The sequence below is a fragment of the Columba livia genome, chromosome Z (genome assembly GCF_036013475.1).
Source record: "Columba livia isolate bColLiv1 breed racing homer chromosome Z, bColLiv1.pat.W.v2, whole genome shotgun sequence".
NCBI classification, from domain to species: Eukaryota; Metazoa; Chordata; class Aves; order Columbiformes; family Columbidae; genus Columba; species Columba livia.
The window spans coordinates 11,158,763-11,175,443 of NC_088642.1; the positions used below are offsets into that span (position 1 = coordinate 11,158,763).

At 47.3% G+C, this 16,681-nt stretch overlaps 1 protein-coding gene across 1 annotated transcript; it reads left to right on the forward strand.

Moving 5' to 3' along the window:
- The first annotated feature begins 14,035 nt into the window (after positions 1-14,035).
- LOC135577428 (avidin-like) lies at positions 14,036-15,974 on the forward strand. Its single transcript, XM_065047184.1, has 4 exons — positions 14,036-14,243; positions 14,373-14,565; positions 15,282-15,390; positions 15,665-15,974. Exons 1-4 carry the CDS (start codon positions 14,172-14,174, stop codon positions 15,870-15,872), a joined length of 582 nt encoding a protein of 193 aa, XP_064903256.1. The 5' UTR covers positions 14,036-14,171; the 3' UTR covers positions 15,873-15,974.
- Positions 15,975-16,681: the final 707 nt, after the last annotated feature.

Consider the following 16,681-nt stretch of genomic DNA (forward strand, 5'->3'; position numbering starts at 1 on the left):
ACCCACCTCACTACTCCATTGTCTAGGCCACACCTCCTCAATTTAGCTGTGAGGATGCTGTGGGAGACTGTGCCAAAGGCTTTACTGAAGTCAAGGTAGACCACATCCATCGCTCTGCCATCATCCATCTACCTTGTTACATTCTCATAAAAGGCTATGAGGTTGGTCAAGCATGACTTACCCTTGGTAAAGCCATGCTGACTGCCCCTAATAACCCTCTTATCCCTGATATGCCTTGAGATGGCACCAAGGATAAGCTGTTCCATTACTTTCCCATGGACAGGGGTGAGGCTGACTGGTCTATAATTACCTGGGTCCTCCTACTTGCCCTTTTTGAAGACTGGAGTGACATTTGCTTTCCTCCAATCCTTGGGCACCTCTCCCGTTTCCAAGACTTGGCAAAGATGATGGAGAGCGGTCTAGCAATTACTTCAGCCAGCTCCCTCAGCACCCACGGATGCATCCCATCTGGACTCATGGATTTATGGATGTCCAGACTACTTAATTGCTCCCTAACCCGGTCCTCATCGACTAAAGCAAACTCCTCCATTGACCTGGCTTCATCCGGGGTCTCAGGGGTACAGGGCTCCCCAGGACAGCCTCCGGCAGAGTAGACAGAGACAAAGAAGGCATTCAGTAATTCTGCCTTCTCTGTATCTTCTGCCACCAGGGCACCCACCCCATTCATCAGTGGGCCTACATTGCCTCTGGTATTAGGTTTATCTGCTATGTATTTGAAAAAGCTCTTTTTGCTGTCCTTGACCCCTTTCACCAGGTTTAATTCTAAGGAGGCCTTGGCTATCCTAGCTGACTTCCTACATCCTCTAACAGCAGCCTTATATTCTTCCCAAGTGGCCAGCCCCTGCTTCCATGACCTGTAAACTCTCCTCTTCCGCTTGAGCATACCCAACAGATCCCTATTCAACCACGCAGGCCTCCTGGCTCCCTTCCTTGACTTCCTACGTGTGGGGATGCTCTGATCCTGAGCGTGGAAGAAGCAATCGCTGAATGCCACCCAGCTATCTTGGGCCCCTTTACCTTCAAGCAGTCTTGCCCATGGGATTTCCCCCAGCAATTGCTTGAAAAGGCCAAAGTTAGCCCTGCTAAAGTCCAGGGTTGAAATTCTACTTGCTATTCTGTTCCTGCCACACAAGATCCTGAACTCCACCATCTCGTGGTCACTGCAACCCAGGCAGCCCTCAACCTTTACTGCTTCGACCAGACCCTCCTTGTTAGTGAGGACGAGATCCAGCAGTGCACCTCTCCTAGTTGGCTCCTCCACCATCCGCATGAGGAAGTTATCATCAATGCACTGGAGGAACCTCCTGGACTGTGGCTGGCTGGCTGAATGGTCCTTCCAGCAAACATCAGGGAAGTTAAAATCACCCACAACAACCAGGGCCTGTGACTGTGCGGCCACTCTCAGCTGTCTGTAGAAGGTCTCATCAACTTTCTCAGCCTGATCTGGCAGCCTGTAATAGACACCTACAACAGTATCACCCCTGCCAGCCTGCCCCTTAATTCTGACCCATACACTCTCAACTCGCTCCTCATCTGCTCCTGGGCAGAATTTGGTACATTGTAGTTGCTTTCTCACGCAGAGAGCAACTCCACCACCACCACGCCTGGCTGGCCTGTCTTTCCTGAAAAGGGCATAGCCATTCATGACCACATTCCAGTCATGTGAACTGTCCCACCATGTTTCTGTAGTTGCCACCAGATCATCATCTCCCCACCGAACACAGGATTCTAACTCCTCCTGCTTATTCCCCATGCTGCGTGCACTGGTGTACAGGCATTTCAGGGACCAAGCAGAGCACACCAATTGCTCCCTAGGAGCATAGGAGGCCACCCAGTCCTCATCAGTTTTAGAATGTTGCCCCACTGGGACAAGCCCAGCTACAACCCCATCCCCCTTCGAGCCTAGTTTAAAGCTCTCCAAATGAGCCCAGCTAATTCCTGCCCCAGCATCCTTTTGCCCCTGCAAGATAAACCTTTCCCTCATAACATTGTCCAGACTGGAGTCTTATAAAACCAGCCATTATCAAAAAATTCAAAGCCCTGCCTGTAGCACCAGTCTTGGAGTCAACCATTTAGAGATTGAATTTTCCTATTCCATCCCACATCATCACTTGAAGATGGAAGGAGTGAAGAGAAGATCACTTGAGCCCCTGTGTCTTTCACCATCCTTCCCAAGACCTTGAAATCGTTCTTCATTCCCCTCAGACTATGGGAAGCAGCTTCCTCCCCATCTGTCTGGAAGACCAGCAGCGGGTAGTAGTCTGTCGGGTGCACCAGTTTGGGGAGCTCTCTAGCGATATCCTTGATCCGGGCTCCAGGTAGACTACAAACTTCCCTAAGATGAGGGTCAACTGTGCATATTGGGCCCTCTGTTCCTTTCAGAAGGGAATTTCCTATTACAATCACCATTCTTTCTTTCTTATCAGAGGCAGTCTTAAGTTGTGAAGTCAACCGCCTCTTCCTGTGTGATCTTGTAGGCAGGCTTGGTACCACCTCCTCACCTACCTCTTCTTCAAGATCCAAGATACCAGCAAGATCTAAACACTTTCTGTAAGAAGCAGTATACCAAATAATTTATAAAGCGATGTTGAACAACAAACAGAGTATTACAAGAGTCACTACAGTCATGATAGAATGTAGCATAAATTTTGAAGCTCCAGTTGCTGGCAGAGACCACCAGGACACGACTTCCTACCATTGATATTTTCCATCTTTCTTCACACTTTCTACGATATGATGTATCTCCTCTGCATCATGATGGATGGTATCTGGGTTTTCTGTAGACTTATTTTAGCAAATGTCTTAGGTCATCATGTTGCAACACTTTTCTCCCCCATAAAGAGACTTGTTCCAGCAGTGGTGAGGACATATAGCCCTTGATCAAGACAAGAACATTTGTCCCCTAGGCAGGAACATAATGCTGGCCTGTCTACTGATCACCAGATGAGGAAAGCCAGTTCATTTCTACTCACTGCCTTTGTGATCAAAGCAACATCACTTGTAATCAAGGTGAGAACATGAAATCATCTTGTCTTGATATCACCAGGTGGCCCTGGGCCTGTCTGTAAAACTGCTTGCCATCCTGTGACTAAATTCATCCATCACCCCACAGAGTGTTGGCATGGTCACATCTTCCCTCTGTGTCTGTGTCTGGGAATGTAGTGCAAGATTGGCGAGGAGGTTGGTTAACTGTAAATACACTCAAGTGACTTGCAGCTGTCTGTTGAAAAAGCACATACATCACACTGATTATTTTACTGACCTTGTGTGCTTGATGAGTAGAACCTCTTTGTTAGATAACATGGGCCTGTGAGAAACTCTAGACAACTTATCACTATGTCTGAGATTCCTGTTTTGTTGTAGGAAAGAGTAGGAGGCTGCATCTGCCTGAAGCCTTGAAATACAGGCAAGAGGAGCAGACCCAGTGATCTTCTAGCCAGGGCTGAACTGACCAACACTTGTGTCCCCGCTTGTGTTACTTCTGCCTGGGAGCTCAGGTGCTACTTCAGAGATCCCCCAGTAGAGTGGTAACTAAAATAAAACTTGGTCTTTGCAATGCATTCATGCCCTCTGGCTCTTCTTGAGACGTACCTGTGTATGTGCACACAGTCTATAAACAGTCCATATTCCAGTTTTAGATTTAGGGAAATTTTTCACATTTGGTTAGCATATCTATATGTAAAAGAAAGAGATGTATTTCATTCTATCACATGTGGTCCAACAATATTTTACACACAGGGAGGCTTGTAATTTGTTTAGCCACTGTTCAGAAAGTTCTTTTCCCTAGGTTTCCCGTGACAGAGACTTTTGATTGGATCTCTTGGTTTTCGTCAGGAGGGCTGTCAATCAAAGACCTCACTTTCAGTTGCTTAAGTTCTAAGCAATAACTAAATCTTCCTACTGTTTCACCCCCTTTTATACACTGCTCTACTCCTTTACTTACCTCTAGGGATGAACGTCCCCTTATCTTCTGAGGCCTTTTTTGCTTAACGAGGCCTGGAATTCAGAAGTTCACAGCTTGCAGATCTTATGCTAGGCAAACTTACATTATGCTATGCAAATTGTATGTGTTCAGTTTCTAAACAAGTTCTGTAAGAACCAGTATACCAAAGAATTGAAGAAGCTAAGGTAGTCTATTCCCTTAACAGCCATTTTCCAAATTATGGTATTGTGGCTGTGCACTCCTCATGTCCTGCTCCCCTAAGCCCATCCTGAAAGCAACAGAAACTTCTACACCAATAGACCAGCATGGTCATGCAAATACCTCATGTCAACACACAAGGTCCTTGAACAAAGAAAGGCCTTGGCTGAGAGAAGTTTCTAGACCACTACTATAAATGACCACAGCTCACATTCAACCTAGGGTATAAATGGAATTTGCTGGAGACATTTGTTGAGTTGGCCTTTCTCGGACAGCCAGTCTGCAGTCAACGACTCCCCTCCTGAGACTGGGATGGCATGTAAGGCAAGTTCCTCGAGGACTGAGACACCTTGCCTTATTGGTGAGTCCTCTTCTAGGTACCCTTGAGAGTCTTTACTTTTTATGAATAGGAAGACAAACATTTTGAATCATCATTCTAGAGTTCTGGGATCTGATCCTTTGAGTCAGAATCATCTATGTAGTAACCAAACTCCTAGACAGTATCTGAATCTGTGTTTTATAATAGTGTCAGACTGTTGAATAATTCCGGATAAACCCCATTTCTAGCTGGTTCTGCATTAAACAGTTCTGGTTAGAATAAAGTCTGTTTGGAGCGTATCACCTGCTTAAATTCATTTTTGGGGAGCTCCTGCAACATTTAAATTAGCATAGTGGGCAGAGAACCAAAACTGGAGGAATTATTGTGGAGCCACAGCTGTAATTCTTCTGCCCTTGTATACAGTAGGTGGAAGAGAAATGAATCAGTTCTCAGGTCATCACAACCACGTGTGCTACCCTGTGTGCTATTCTGTGTGCCGGCCTGTGTGCCAGCTTAAAAGAGATAATTGGAGATAGACTGTATAAAGTCAGAATAGCAAAGAGAGAGCAGACACTCACATAGGAACCAAGGGCCGAGATTGTGCTGGCACAAGTGGGGCAGCCCCCCGCATTGCCTGAAGTTGAAAGTTTATGTGAGTGCAGATTCCAAGGATCAGGATGGAGAAGTCTGGGGAGACTCTGAGAAAAGTAGTTCCAATTACCTGCAACCTCTTATTAAAACAGGTGAGAAACCCTGAGCTATTGCCTGTGCAGCCCAGGGACAGGTCCTCAGCTTAGTGAATGGAAAATTCAGTTTTCACACAGAGTGGGACAGATGGAGTCTGCAGTGTTGTTAAGAGATGGTGAGACAGGTGGGTAGTGGAGACTCAGAGTGAGTCTAAGAAAAGGATTGTTAGAGTCAGCGGAGGGAATACAAAATGCCAAAGATACGTTTTTCATTATTTCCCTAAGGGAGGAAGGCAAACCCCAATTTGCCTTTCTCTGGGAAGGGAGACAATACACTTCTGCTTGGCTTTCACAAGGGATAAACACTCTCCCACTGTTGCCCACAATATCTTAGCTGTGCTCCTTGAGACTGTGAAAGTGCCATTGGACATTCACATATCTTAGTATATAGATGACATCTTGGTGGATGGACACAACAAGGAAGAGCTTGGGCAGGTAGCTGAGACTATCAGGAACCTAGTGACAAAACACTGAATTAGATATTCCACCTTCCAAATGCCAAGGTCCTAGGCAGGAAACAGAATTCCTGAGGGCTTGGTAGATCATGGGAGCTATTGCAGCACCTGCTGATGCCCTGTCGGGCATGGAGAAGTGGCAGACCCCGGAAATCAAAGCCAAGGTTCAACAGCTGTTGGGCACATTGGAGTACTGGTGAAAACACCTACCAGGACTTTTGGTGATTGCCTGCCCTCCATATGACCTGCTTTGGAAGAGGAGGAAATGCAATTGGAACTCACAGCATAAGAAGGCCTGTAACATTCTGAAAGACAAATTTAAAATCTGTCAGGGGCTGGGCCTGCTGCACCCACAGGATTCTTTCAAGGTAGAATGTGGCTTCTCAGAGCATGCTTCCTGTTGTGGCACATTGCAAAAGAGACCACAAGGGCTGGACAGACCCTTGTTGTTTTATCAAACAGTGCGAATATTGCATGAGTGGTTTAGTTCTCTACCTAACCCTGAGAATATTCAAAGTGACAACAGAATCCCTTTCATGGCCACTGTGGTTCAAGGTTGTTTTTGAGGCAAAGGTATTAAGTGGATGTTCCATACACCGTACCAACCCCAACGCAACAGGATGGCTGAGTGAACTAATGATATCATGAAAAACATACTGATATTTCATGACCCGTTTGGGCCACAGGTCTGACGCAAGCAGTCCTTATTGTTAAAATCCACTGGGGGGGGGTCATGGAAGCTCTCAGATCAGGGCATTTTGCCACAAGAAGCCACCAATAGACAGTGATTCTATGTCAAACAATTTAAAGAACCAGCCTCCACAGAAACACACCAGGGAAAACCTATCATGGTGAAGCTGCCTTCAGCTGGCGTTGTGCCCACAAGGCTGGCAAAACCCAGAGGCTTATATGCCTGAGAAGCTCTGGACGGGTGTTGGAAAATCCATTGAATTAACGCTTGGTGAATAAACCCTGATGTCTAGCCAAAAGCCCCATTTCTAAGCCTGAGATGAGTTTTGTATTCTCTTACAGCACTATGGAGAAGTTGGTTAACTGGTCACTCCTTCTAGCAGTGGTGACAGCGGCCAACTTTGAAACTCTAAAGTGTTATAGAAGCCCTGATGGTGCAGGGAAGGCTGGAAATACCAGTGTTCAAATCTAGAGATGGCATGGGTTTTGGAAAAAGTTATGGGGAGCTATGGTAGCTGTCCAGATAAAGAAACTGTCTCTGATTACCATCAAAACAAGTTCAGGTTTATTAACATGTATGATGATGGTAATGAACTCGGTTCTGCCAGAACAGAACTTACAGATACAGAATTGACTTTGTACACCTGTAAGGGGGACTCTGTATTAGGGAACCACCTCTCTTTCTCTCGCTATGTCTATGACTCAAATCTTTTCCCTTTGGAAAAGAGTGAATGTGACAAGCTGAACAAGGAATCTTTGTCTTTAAATGTATCTGTGCTGAAGAGCTATTTAATAGGTTGCAAGAGATAATGCAGAATAATACCATAAGTGTAGCAGAAAAACCACTAGTTAGCATGTGAAGTCTTGGACATGTCGATAGAGTGCTGTGTTCACATCCTGAATGTATGGATGCCACTTCAGGACCAAATCCACAAGATGAAGAAACATCAAAGGACTCAAAGGCAATTGTTGCCACACTGGGGACTAATTAGTTGGGAAAAGCTTTGATGTGTTTGGTTTTCCTTTTGTCAGGATGGTTAAGCAGGCTTATGCAAACCTAGGATAGTGCTTCCTCTTGCTGCTTGTCATTGATTAACTATTGATTGATATTGTATTATTGCTTACTGATAGTAGTTCTGATAGTTGGTAGATAACTGAGAAATGGTGGTTGGTTGACCAAAACATCACTCCCTTATAAATTTAGAGGCAGGAGGTGACTGTACCACCACTCCAGAGAGACCAGTTGAACCATGACTGTGGTCATGACTGTTGTGTGGCAGAAGCACTTCCCTCTCACCCTCGAAACATCAGCCGATGGACCACTGTGATGATATATATGCCCCTTTGCCAACAGACAGGGCCCTTGAACAATGGAAGGCCTTGGCTGAGAGAAGTTACCGGACCACTACCATAAATGACCACAGCTCAGATTCAACTAGAGTATAAATGGAGCCTGCTGCAGACATGCATTTGGGTTGGTCTTCCTTGCAGAGGGCATCTGCATCTTTTTTCCCCCTCCCTCTTCTTTTTTTTTTTTTTACTTTTTGAAGGATGGATAGCTTAGAGTTTTGCCAGTCTTGGGTGGGATGCAGTATTAGGTTACAGAAAGCTGAAAGCCAAAAAAGAATGCAACAATGCACTCTGAAATGCTGATATAATCTGTCACATAAAGTGATTTATAAGAGCAATCTCTGTCATGAGGAAAAAAAAAAGTGTGATTGAGCAAGTTCATTTGTAGTTCAAAAGCTAGGTAGCAATGAACATTATATAAACAAGAAATAAAGTTTAATAATTCATTTATAATTCTTCCATTAGACTGGGATTACATCTAGGGAGAGTTCCTTGAGGACTGAGATATCTTGCCTTATTGGTGAGTGCTCTTCTGGGTATACTTGTGAGTCCTCATTTTTGATTAGTGGAAAGACGAGCATTTTGAATCATCGTTCTAGAGTTATGGGATCTATTTAGTCTGAAGCAGTTGTGTAGGAACTGAACCCTTCACCAATATCTGAATCTGTGTTTTATAATGTGGTCATAGTGAAGAATAATTTTTGATAAACCCGATTTCTAGCTGATTCTCTGTTAAACAGTTCTGGTTAGAATAAAGTCTGTTTGGAGCTCATTGCCTGCTGAATTTCATTTCTGTGGTGGCTCCATGGTAGCATTGAAGATGAATTTGTTCAGTATATTTCCATACTGGCCACATCTTGCATCAGGCAGACCTGGCACTTCCCTGACTGGGCAATGATCCAGTTGATCAGAGTCTCAGGTACAATCATGGGGTGCCTGATTGTCCCATCTCACTCTCTGAACATGATAAGAACAATGTTGGCTTGCCTTGTAACCACTGGGTGAGGAGTGCTTAATTATCCCAACTCACTCCACCCTTCGATCAAGACAAGAACATTTGTCCCCTAGGCAGGAGCATAGTGCTGGCCTGTCTAGTGATCACCAGGTGAGGAAGACCAGTTCATTTCTGCTCACTGCCCTCATGATCAAATCAAAAACACTTGTAACCAAGGTGAGAACATGATTATGGCTTGTCTTGAGACTGCCAGGTGGCCCTGGGCTGGTCTGTACCACCACATTCTACCCTATGACTAAAGTCAATCCATCGCTCCACAGAGTGGTGGTGTGGTCGCTTCTTGCCTCTGTGCCTATAAAGAGATAATGGTGTTGTCACAGAGGCACCCTGAAGTTAGTTTAGGGGACAACCGGGTCCAAAACAAACTTTTATTTGGTAAAAAAAGGTACAGCAGATTCACCAGTGGAAGATCACAGAGTCACACAGAATCACAGAATGTCAGGGATTGGAAGGGACCTCGAAAGATCATCTAGTCCAATCCCCCTGCCGGAGCAGGAACACCCAGATGAGGTTACACAGGAATGTGTCCAGGCGGGTTTTGAATGTCTGCAGAGTAGGAGACTCCACAAGCTCCCTGGGCAGCGCTCTCCAAAGTGACTTGAATACAGGTTCAAATATCAGCTGAGGTAACTATTTAGGTGCAGCAACTAGTAGCACTAGAGATGCACAGTGTGCATACACGTGGCTTCACCAAAAACAATGCCAGAGCCGTCCCTGAGTCTGGGAAAAGTATACACTTGCCTGAATCTGGCAAAGAATTATTAAAGAAAATACACGTGCTTATATTGAAGCACAGAGTAAGCACTCACGATCCTGTGAGGAATTGAAGAAAATACACGGGCTTATATTGAAGCATGGAGTAATAATTCACCTACACGTGGAGATGAGGCAAATGGCGTCCCTGTCCCGTGAGGGCTCTCGGTGGCAGCATCTGGCTCGTGATCCAAGAGGTCCACACAAAAAGGGGGAGCCTCGATGAGAATCGCGTTTTATGTAGCCTGATCAGATCTGACTGTAGGCATTCCAGAAGCTTCTCTGCACCCCCACTCTAGCTGTGGGGTACGCCTGAAGCTTCCTAGCATCAACCACACTGGCAGTGGGTGCCCAGCGACTCCTTGGCGCCTCTGCGCTCCCTTCTCCTCTCTCTTAATGACCCTGGCCAGCAGGCTCTGGAGTCAAACAAAAGAAGCTGTTAGTCTCAAGCAGCAGAGAGAGTGCGTGATGTGTCTACACCTTCTGTATCGAAGGAAGGGAGGGGAGAGTGAGGGCGGTTTGCATTCTGTCACAGGGTTGGACTCGATGATCTCTGAGGTCTTTTCCAACCCAGTCGATTCTGTGATTCTGTGATTCTGTGATTCTGTGATTCTGTGATTCTGTGATTCTGTGATTCTGTGATTCTGTATTCCAATTATATTTTGGTTAGCAAACATATGTATCTGTATAAGAGAAAGAGACATGTCATTCTGTCAAACGTGATTCAACAGTACTATATTCATGGGGAGGTTTTGTGGATTTTTTAGCCATTGTTCAGGAAGTTTCTTTTCCCCAGGTTCCCCTTGGGAGAAGTTCAGGCATGGATTCCAGAAACTCTTCTTAAATAAATAGTTTATTCACAAAATACAGTGCAGGTCAGGTCGACCTGGCTGCTTCCCAAAGAGGGGCCTCAAATTAAAATAACCATAGGCAATTATACTCCCACAATTCAGTCCTCCCACCCCCCTTGAATCACTTTGGACCAATTGCATTATTGGACTCTAGAATCTCATAGAATCATAGAATAGAGTTGAAAGGGACCTTCAGAGCTCATCTAGTCCAACCCTCCTGCAATCAGCACAGACTTCCTCACCTAGATCAGGTTGCTCAGAGCCCCATCCAGCCTGGCCTTGAATGTTTCTGGTGCCGGGGAACTTCTCTGGGCAACCTATTCTATTTTTTCAAAGCCTTTATAATAAAAAAAATGTTTATCGTCTCTGGTCTGATCTACCCTCTTTTAGTCTAAAATGATTACCCCTTCTCCTATTGTAACATGCCCTGCTAATAAGTCTGTCGCCATCTTTCTCATAAACCCCTTTTAAAAGTCAAAAGGCTACAACAAGGTCTTCCTGGAGCCTTCTCTTCTCCAGGCTAAGCCCATCTGTCTTAGCCTGCCCTCACAGGACAGAGGTTCCAGTCCTCAGATCATTTCTGTGGCTCCTCTGGCCCCTCTCCAACAGGTCCATGTCTGTCCTGCACTGAGGACTCCAGAGCTGGACACAGGACTCCAGGTGGGGTCTCACCAGAGTGGAGCAGAGGGGCAGAATCACCTCCCTCCACCTGCTGGCCACACTCCTTGAGATGCAGCCCAAGATACGATTGGCCTTCTGGGCTGGAAGTGCACATTGCTGGCACTTGCTGTCATTGCTGTCCAGCTCTCCATTTACCAGTACCCCCAAGTCCTTCTCTGCAGGGCTGCTCTTGATCCCTTCATCTCCCAGCCTGTATTCATACCAGGGGTTGCCCTGACCCAGGTGCAGGACTTTGCACTTGGCCTTTTTGAACCTCATGAGATTCACATGTGTTCTCTTTTCATGCTTGTCTAACTCCCTCTGAACAGCATCCCATTGCCCAGGTGTGTCAAGTGTGCAACACAGCTTGGTGTTATCTACAGACTTGCAGAGGCTGCACTCGATCCCACTCCCTATTCCATGGAAGAAGACATTAAACAGTACTGATCCCAATACAGAACCTGAGGTACAGCACTTGGCATCAGTGTCCATCCAGACATTAAGCTGTTGATCACTACCCTCTGGATGTCATTCAGCCGACTCCTCGTCCACCAGACAGTCTCCCCATTCTTCATTGGATCTCTGTTTTTGTCAGGTGGGCTGCAAATCAAAGTCCTGACATTGAGGTGCTTCTACTGCAGCTGGAGAAAAATAAGTTCCTGTCACAAACCAAAACATCAAAAGTCACAGGATCATAGAATGTCCTGAGTCGGAAGGAACACACAAGGATCAAAAAGTCTAACTCAACACCCTGCATATGACAATCCCACAGTTCACATCATGGGCATCATCCAATCTCTTCTTGAATACTGAAAGGCTTGGGGCCATGACAGCTCCCTGGGAAGTGTGTTCCAGTGCTCCACCACCCTCTGGGTGAAGAATCTGCCTCTAACATCTATCCTAAACCTTCCCTGGCACATCTTCCTGCCATTCCCTTGGGTTTGATCAAGAGAGCAGTGCCTACCCTTCCTCCTCCCCTTGTGAGAATGCTGCAAACTGTGATGAGGTCTCCTCTTAGTCTTCCCTTCTACAGGCTGAACAAACCAAGTGACTTTAGCTGCTCCTCATATGGCTTCCTCTGCAAACCCTTCACCAATTTCATAGCCCTTTTCTGGACACTCTCCAGTAGCTTTATATCTCTTTTATCCTGTGGCACCCAGAACTGCACGCAGTGCTGCAGGTGAGGCCGCACCAGTGCAGAGCAGAGCGGGACAATCACCTCCCTGCCCGGCTGGCAATGCTGTGCTGGATGAACCCAGGACACAGTTGGCCCTCTTGGCTGCCAGGGCACACTGCTGGCTCATGTTCAACTTGCAATTAACCAGAGGCCCCAGATCCCCCTCTGCAGAGCTGCTTTCCAGCATCTTGTTCCCCAGTCTAAATGTACAGCCAGGGTTGCTGTGTACCATGTGTAAAATTTGGAACTTGCCCTTATTGAACTTCATGCAGTTGGTGATTGCCTGGTTCTCCAATTTGTCCAAATCCCTCTGCAGGGCCTTTCTGCCCTCGAGAATCTCAACAGCTCCTCCGAATTTTGTGTCATCGGCAAACTTACTTCGTATTCCCTCAAGTCCTTCATCTAAGTCATTTATGAAGATATCAAGAGTACTGGCCCTAAGATGGATACCTGTGGGACCCTGCTAGTGTTAGGTCACCAGGCTGACATGACCCAATTTACCAGAACCCTTTGAGCCCGGCCTGTCAGCCAATTGCTCATACACTGCATTGTGTGTTTATCCAGCTGTGTGCTGGACACCTTGTCCAGGAAGATACTGTGAGAGACGGTATCAAAGACTTTACTGAAATCCAAAAATACCATACCAACAGGCTTCCCTTGGTCAACTGAGTGGCTAACCTTGTCATAGAAAGAAATTAAGGTGGTTAAGCGGGACTTTCCCCTCATCAACCCTGCTGGCTGGGGACCAGTGACTGCACTGTCATTCAGATATTTTTCAATAACTCCCAGAACAAACTTCTCCATGATATTGCCAGGCTCAGTACATGTTCCAGATTGATTGGAAGTTTATTGTTCACACAGCCATGGTTCTTCAATCCAGGGTTATGGGGGCGCCCAAGTCCATCTTCTGTGTTGAAGACCAAGGTAAGGAAAACATTAAACATCTCAGCTTTGTGTATGTCCCTGTTAATAAAGTGGCCATGCTCATCAAGTAATGGGCCAATGTTATTTCTAGTATTCCTTTTACCATTAATATATTTTACAAAGCCTTTTTTATTGTCCTTCACAGAACTGGCCAGCTTCAATTCTAATTCTTCTCTTTTGACTTAGTTTAGATGACACTCTGTTCTTTTGCTTACCTACACCTACCCTTATCTTCCGAGGCCTTTTTTGCCTAATGAGGCAGGAAGCTCAGAAGTTCAGAGATTGCAGCAGTTATGCTAAGCAAAGTTAGTTATGCTAAACGAATCCTGGATAAGCATTTTCTAAACAAGCTCTGCAAGAAGCAGTATACCAAATAACACAATAACCTAAGGCAGCCTGCTCCCTAAACACCATTCTTCAGACTTCGATATATAAATCAAAGTTGAAAACAACCGTAGTGTAACAAGAGTCACTAAAATCACAATAGGGTATAGTATAAGGTTCAATGCTCCAGCTGCTGTCAGAGACTGTCCCAACAGGATTTCCCACCATCTGTGTTCTCCATCTTTCTTCACTCTTCCTAGGACATGACATACCCTCTCTGCATCATGATGGATAGTGATTAGGGATTTCTGTCCATTTGGTCTGAGGTTTCTTTAGCAATTGTTTCATGTCTTCATATTGCAACACTTTTCTCACCAGTGTGAGAGTCATTCCAATAGGGGTAAGGTGAGGAGCACCAGTTCATTTCTACTAGTGCCTCTGTGATCAACGCAAGAACACTTATAGCCATGCTGAGAACATGGCACTGGCTTGTCTTGAGATTGCCTGGTGGCCCCGGGGCAGGTCACCATAAGGAGGCATCATTTCAGCAGGTGGTTGTGGGAATATCTGCATGTAAACTCCCTCTCCTACAACTAGGAACTGCCAATTTGGAAACACCTAGATTGCACAACGCCCTGGCCAGAGGTGCCATCCACAGCAATAAAAAGCCGACAGATAAGACACATCGGCAGGGCCCTACGAGGAGCAGATCCCTGTGTACGCCAGCTGTCTGCCCACTACAGAGATGGTGCAAGTGACTTCCTTCCTTCTAGTGCTCAGCCTGGCCCTGGTGGCTCCCGGCTTCTCTGAGAGAAAGGTAACCAAGGGCTGGGATGCATGGGGCAGGGTGGCAGGGGTGCTGTGGCTCCTGGGGGTGCCCGCTCCTGCCACCCTGCTCAAAGCTGCGCTGTGCTGTGGCACCAACATTGAGTCACCTCCACCCCAGTGGGAGCTGGAAGGCCACTGGATCAACGGCATGGGCCACCTGCTGATCATCGGGCCTGTGGATCAACAAGGCAGATTTAATGGGACGTACATCGTTGACAAGCCATATACACTGAAAGGGTTCCAGCATAGCATGAACCAGAATAGCCAGATATTGGAATTGGAATTGGAATTCACCGTCTACTGGTCATCAGGTGCCTCTCCTTTTGCAGTTTCACTGTTGTGTTCACAGAAATCTGCTCGGATGTCCCAAATGCCTTATCTATATTGTTCCCAATGGTCCCCTGCCTTCTTGTCTTCCCTCTGATGTACCCAAAGGTCTTTTCTCTTCCCTATAATGTCTACCATGGTCCCCTGCCCTTTCTGAAATGTCCCCAGAGTTCCCCTGCCTTCCCTGTGGTGTTCTAAATGTTCCCCTGCCCTTCCTGTGATGTTCTCACAGCCCCTCTGCCCTCCTTGTGATGTCCACAGAGCTCATCTGCCTTCCCTCTCATATCCTCACTTGTCCCCTGCCCTTTCTGTCCTATTCTTAAAGTGACCCTGCTCATCTTCTGGTGTCCCCAGTGCTCCCTTGCCCCCTATGTGGTGTCCTTGATGCTCTTTTGCCATCCCCTGTGATGTCCCTGATGACCTGCTACCTCTTCTTATGGTATCCTTCACACTCCCCCATCCTTCACCCCAGAGTTCATTGGCATCACATAGGATGCCCTGGGGGCTGAAACCTGCTGCTGTCTGCCCATCTCCATGTGAGACCCCCAGCCCTCTGACCCCTCCTGCCTGCTTTCCCCATCACTGCTGTCCCCAGAAGGCAGGGACAAGCTGGGTCTACTGTCCCTGTAGCTGGGTCCTGGCTCAGCACTGACGTAGAGCCCCAGGCACGCTCACCTCCACCACCTGCTTCATCCCTCAGACAAGAAGACCATTTTCAAAAGAAACTCCTTTCTGAATTACTGGGGGAATAAGGTTCTGAAGACCACCTGGTTCCTGATGTCACACAAGCACCGCTGGATAACAATCAGGTTAACCTCTTGTCCCCGCCGCATGTCTCCTGCACATCCCTGGGGTTAGGGCTCTTCCACCCGGCACTGCTGAGCACTCAGCAATGCTGCTGCCAGTGTGGGGGTGACCAAGGATGTGGTACTCATGCAGGGGTCCTGGGGGTCCTGCCAAGGTGCAAATGCTGCTGGGGGGTGGGACAGGACTGGATTCATGTTACAGCACTGGGAGGGTGCATTTGCCCTGTGCAATGGTGTATTTCCCACCCTTACATGTCTTTCCTCTGTGTCCCCACAGGAGTGGCACATATTACTTTGGCCGCCTGTGCACATGCAAGAAGGATTGCCCCGGGGTGGATTTCAATGCTGAAGGAAGCACCTGGGATACAAACCCCATCTCCTGCTCCACCACAGGCCTGCACTCACAGGAAAAGTTTGGCAGTTTTGAGACTGGTGAGGGTGACTGGGATGCAGACCCCATCTCAGGCTCTACCACCTGCTTCTAATATACAGATTCCATCTCCTGTCCCACCACCTGTTTCTAATTAGCACACCCCATGTCTTGCCCCACTACCTGCTTCTGATAATAAAGCTTTGCTGCAAACACATACCCAGCTCTTGTCATGTCATTGCTCAGTGCCCATGTTCCTCTCTCCTCAATGGCATCCCATGGCCTCTTCCGTCACTGTTCCCAAGGCCCAGTGTGTGTCCCTGCTGTGGCATCCCTATGTCTAAGGCTCTTCCATCACAGCCCCGACCACCCCACCATGCTCTCTCAGGACTCCCACCTTGCTCTAAGAGCAGGACCCTGCTCAGCCTGACATGGTGCTTGGTGCCTCAGCTGCCACCAGGGTGGCCCTTGGCAGAAGGCCCAACATGGGCAGCTGTTGCCCAGCTGCAACCCGCTCCACTACAAAAGAGGCCAAGCAGACGTAGGGTGGCAGCATAGGCAGGGCCGGTGCACCACTCACAGCCACCACAGATGCTGTTGCTTCTGCCACAGGGAGCCCGCACTGCTGCTTACTGCTTACAGTGCCTGGCCAGGGGCTTCCCACTCCTGCTGTGCCATACTTGTGTTGTTCCCAGGGTGCAGGGTGAGTGGATGAGGGGCTGTACACCTTGGCTGTGTCGTACTGTGCCATGCAGTGCTGTGCCATCCCTAGTGTGCAGTGTGAACAGCTGAAAGGCTGCCTGTTCCTGCTCTGTTGTTCTCTGCTGTCTGGTGCCATGCTGTGCCTGCTGTGCCATGCCATACCATGCTGTGCCATACTGTGCTTTGCCACTGTGTGTTTCACAAGGCTGTGCTGTGCTGTTC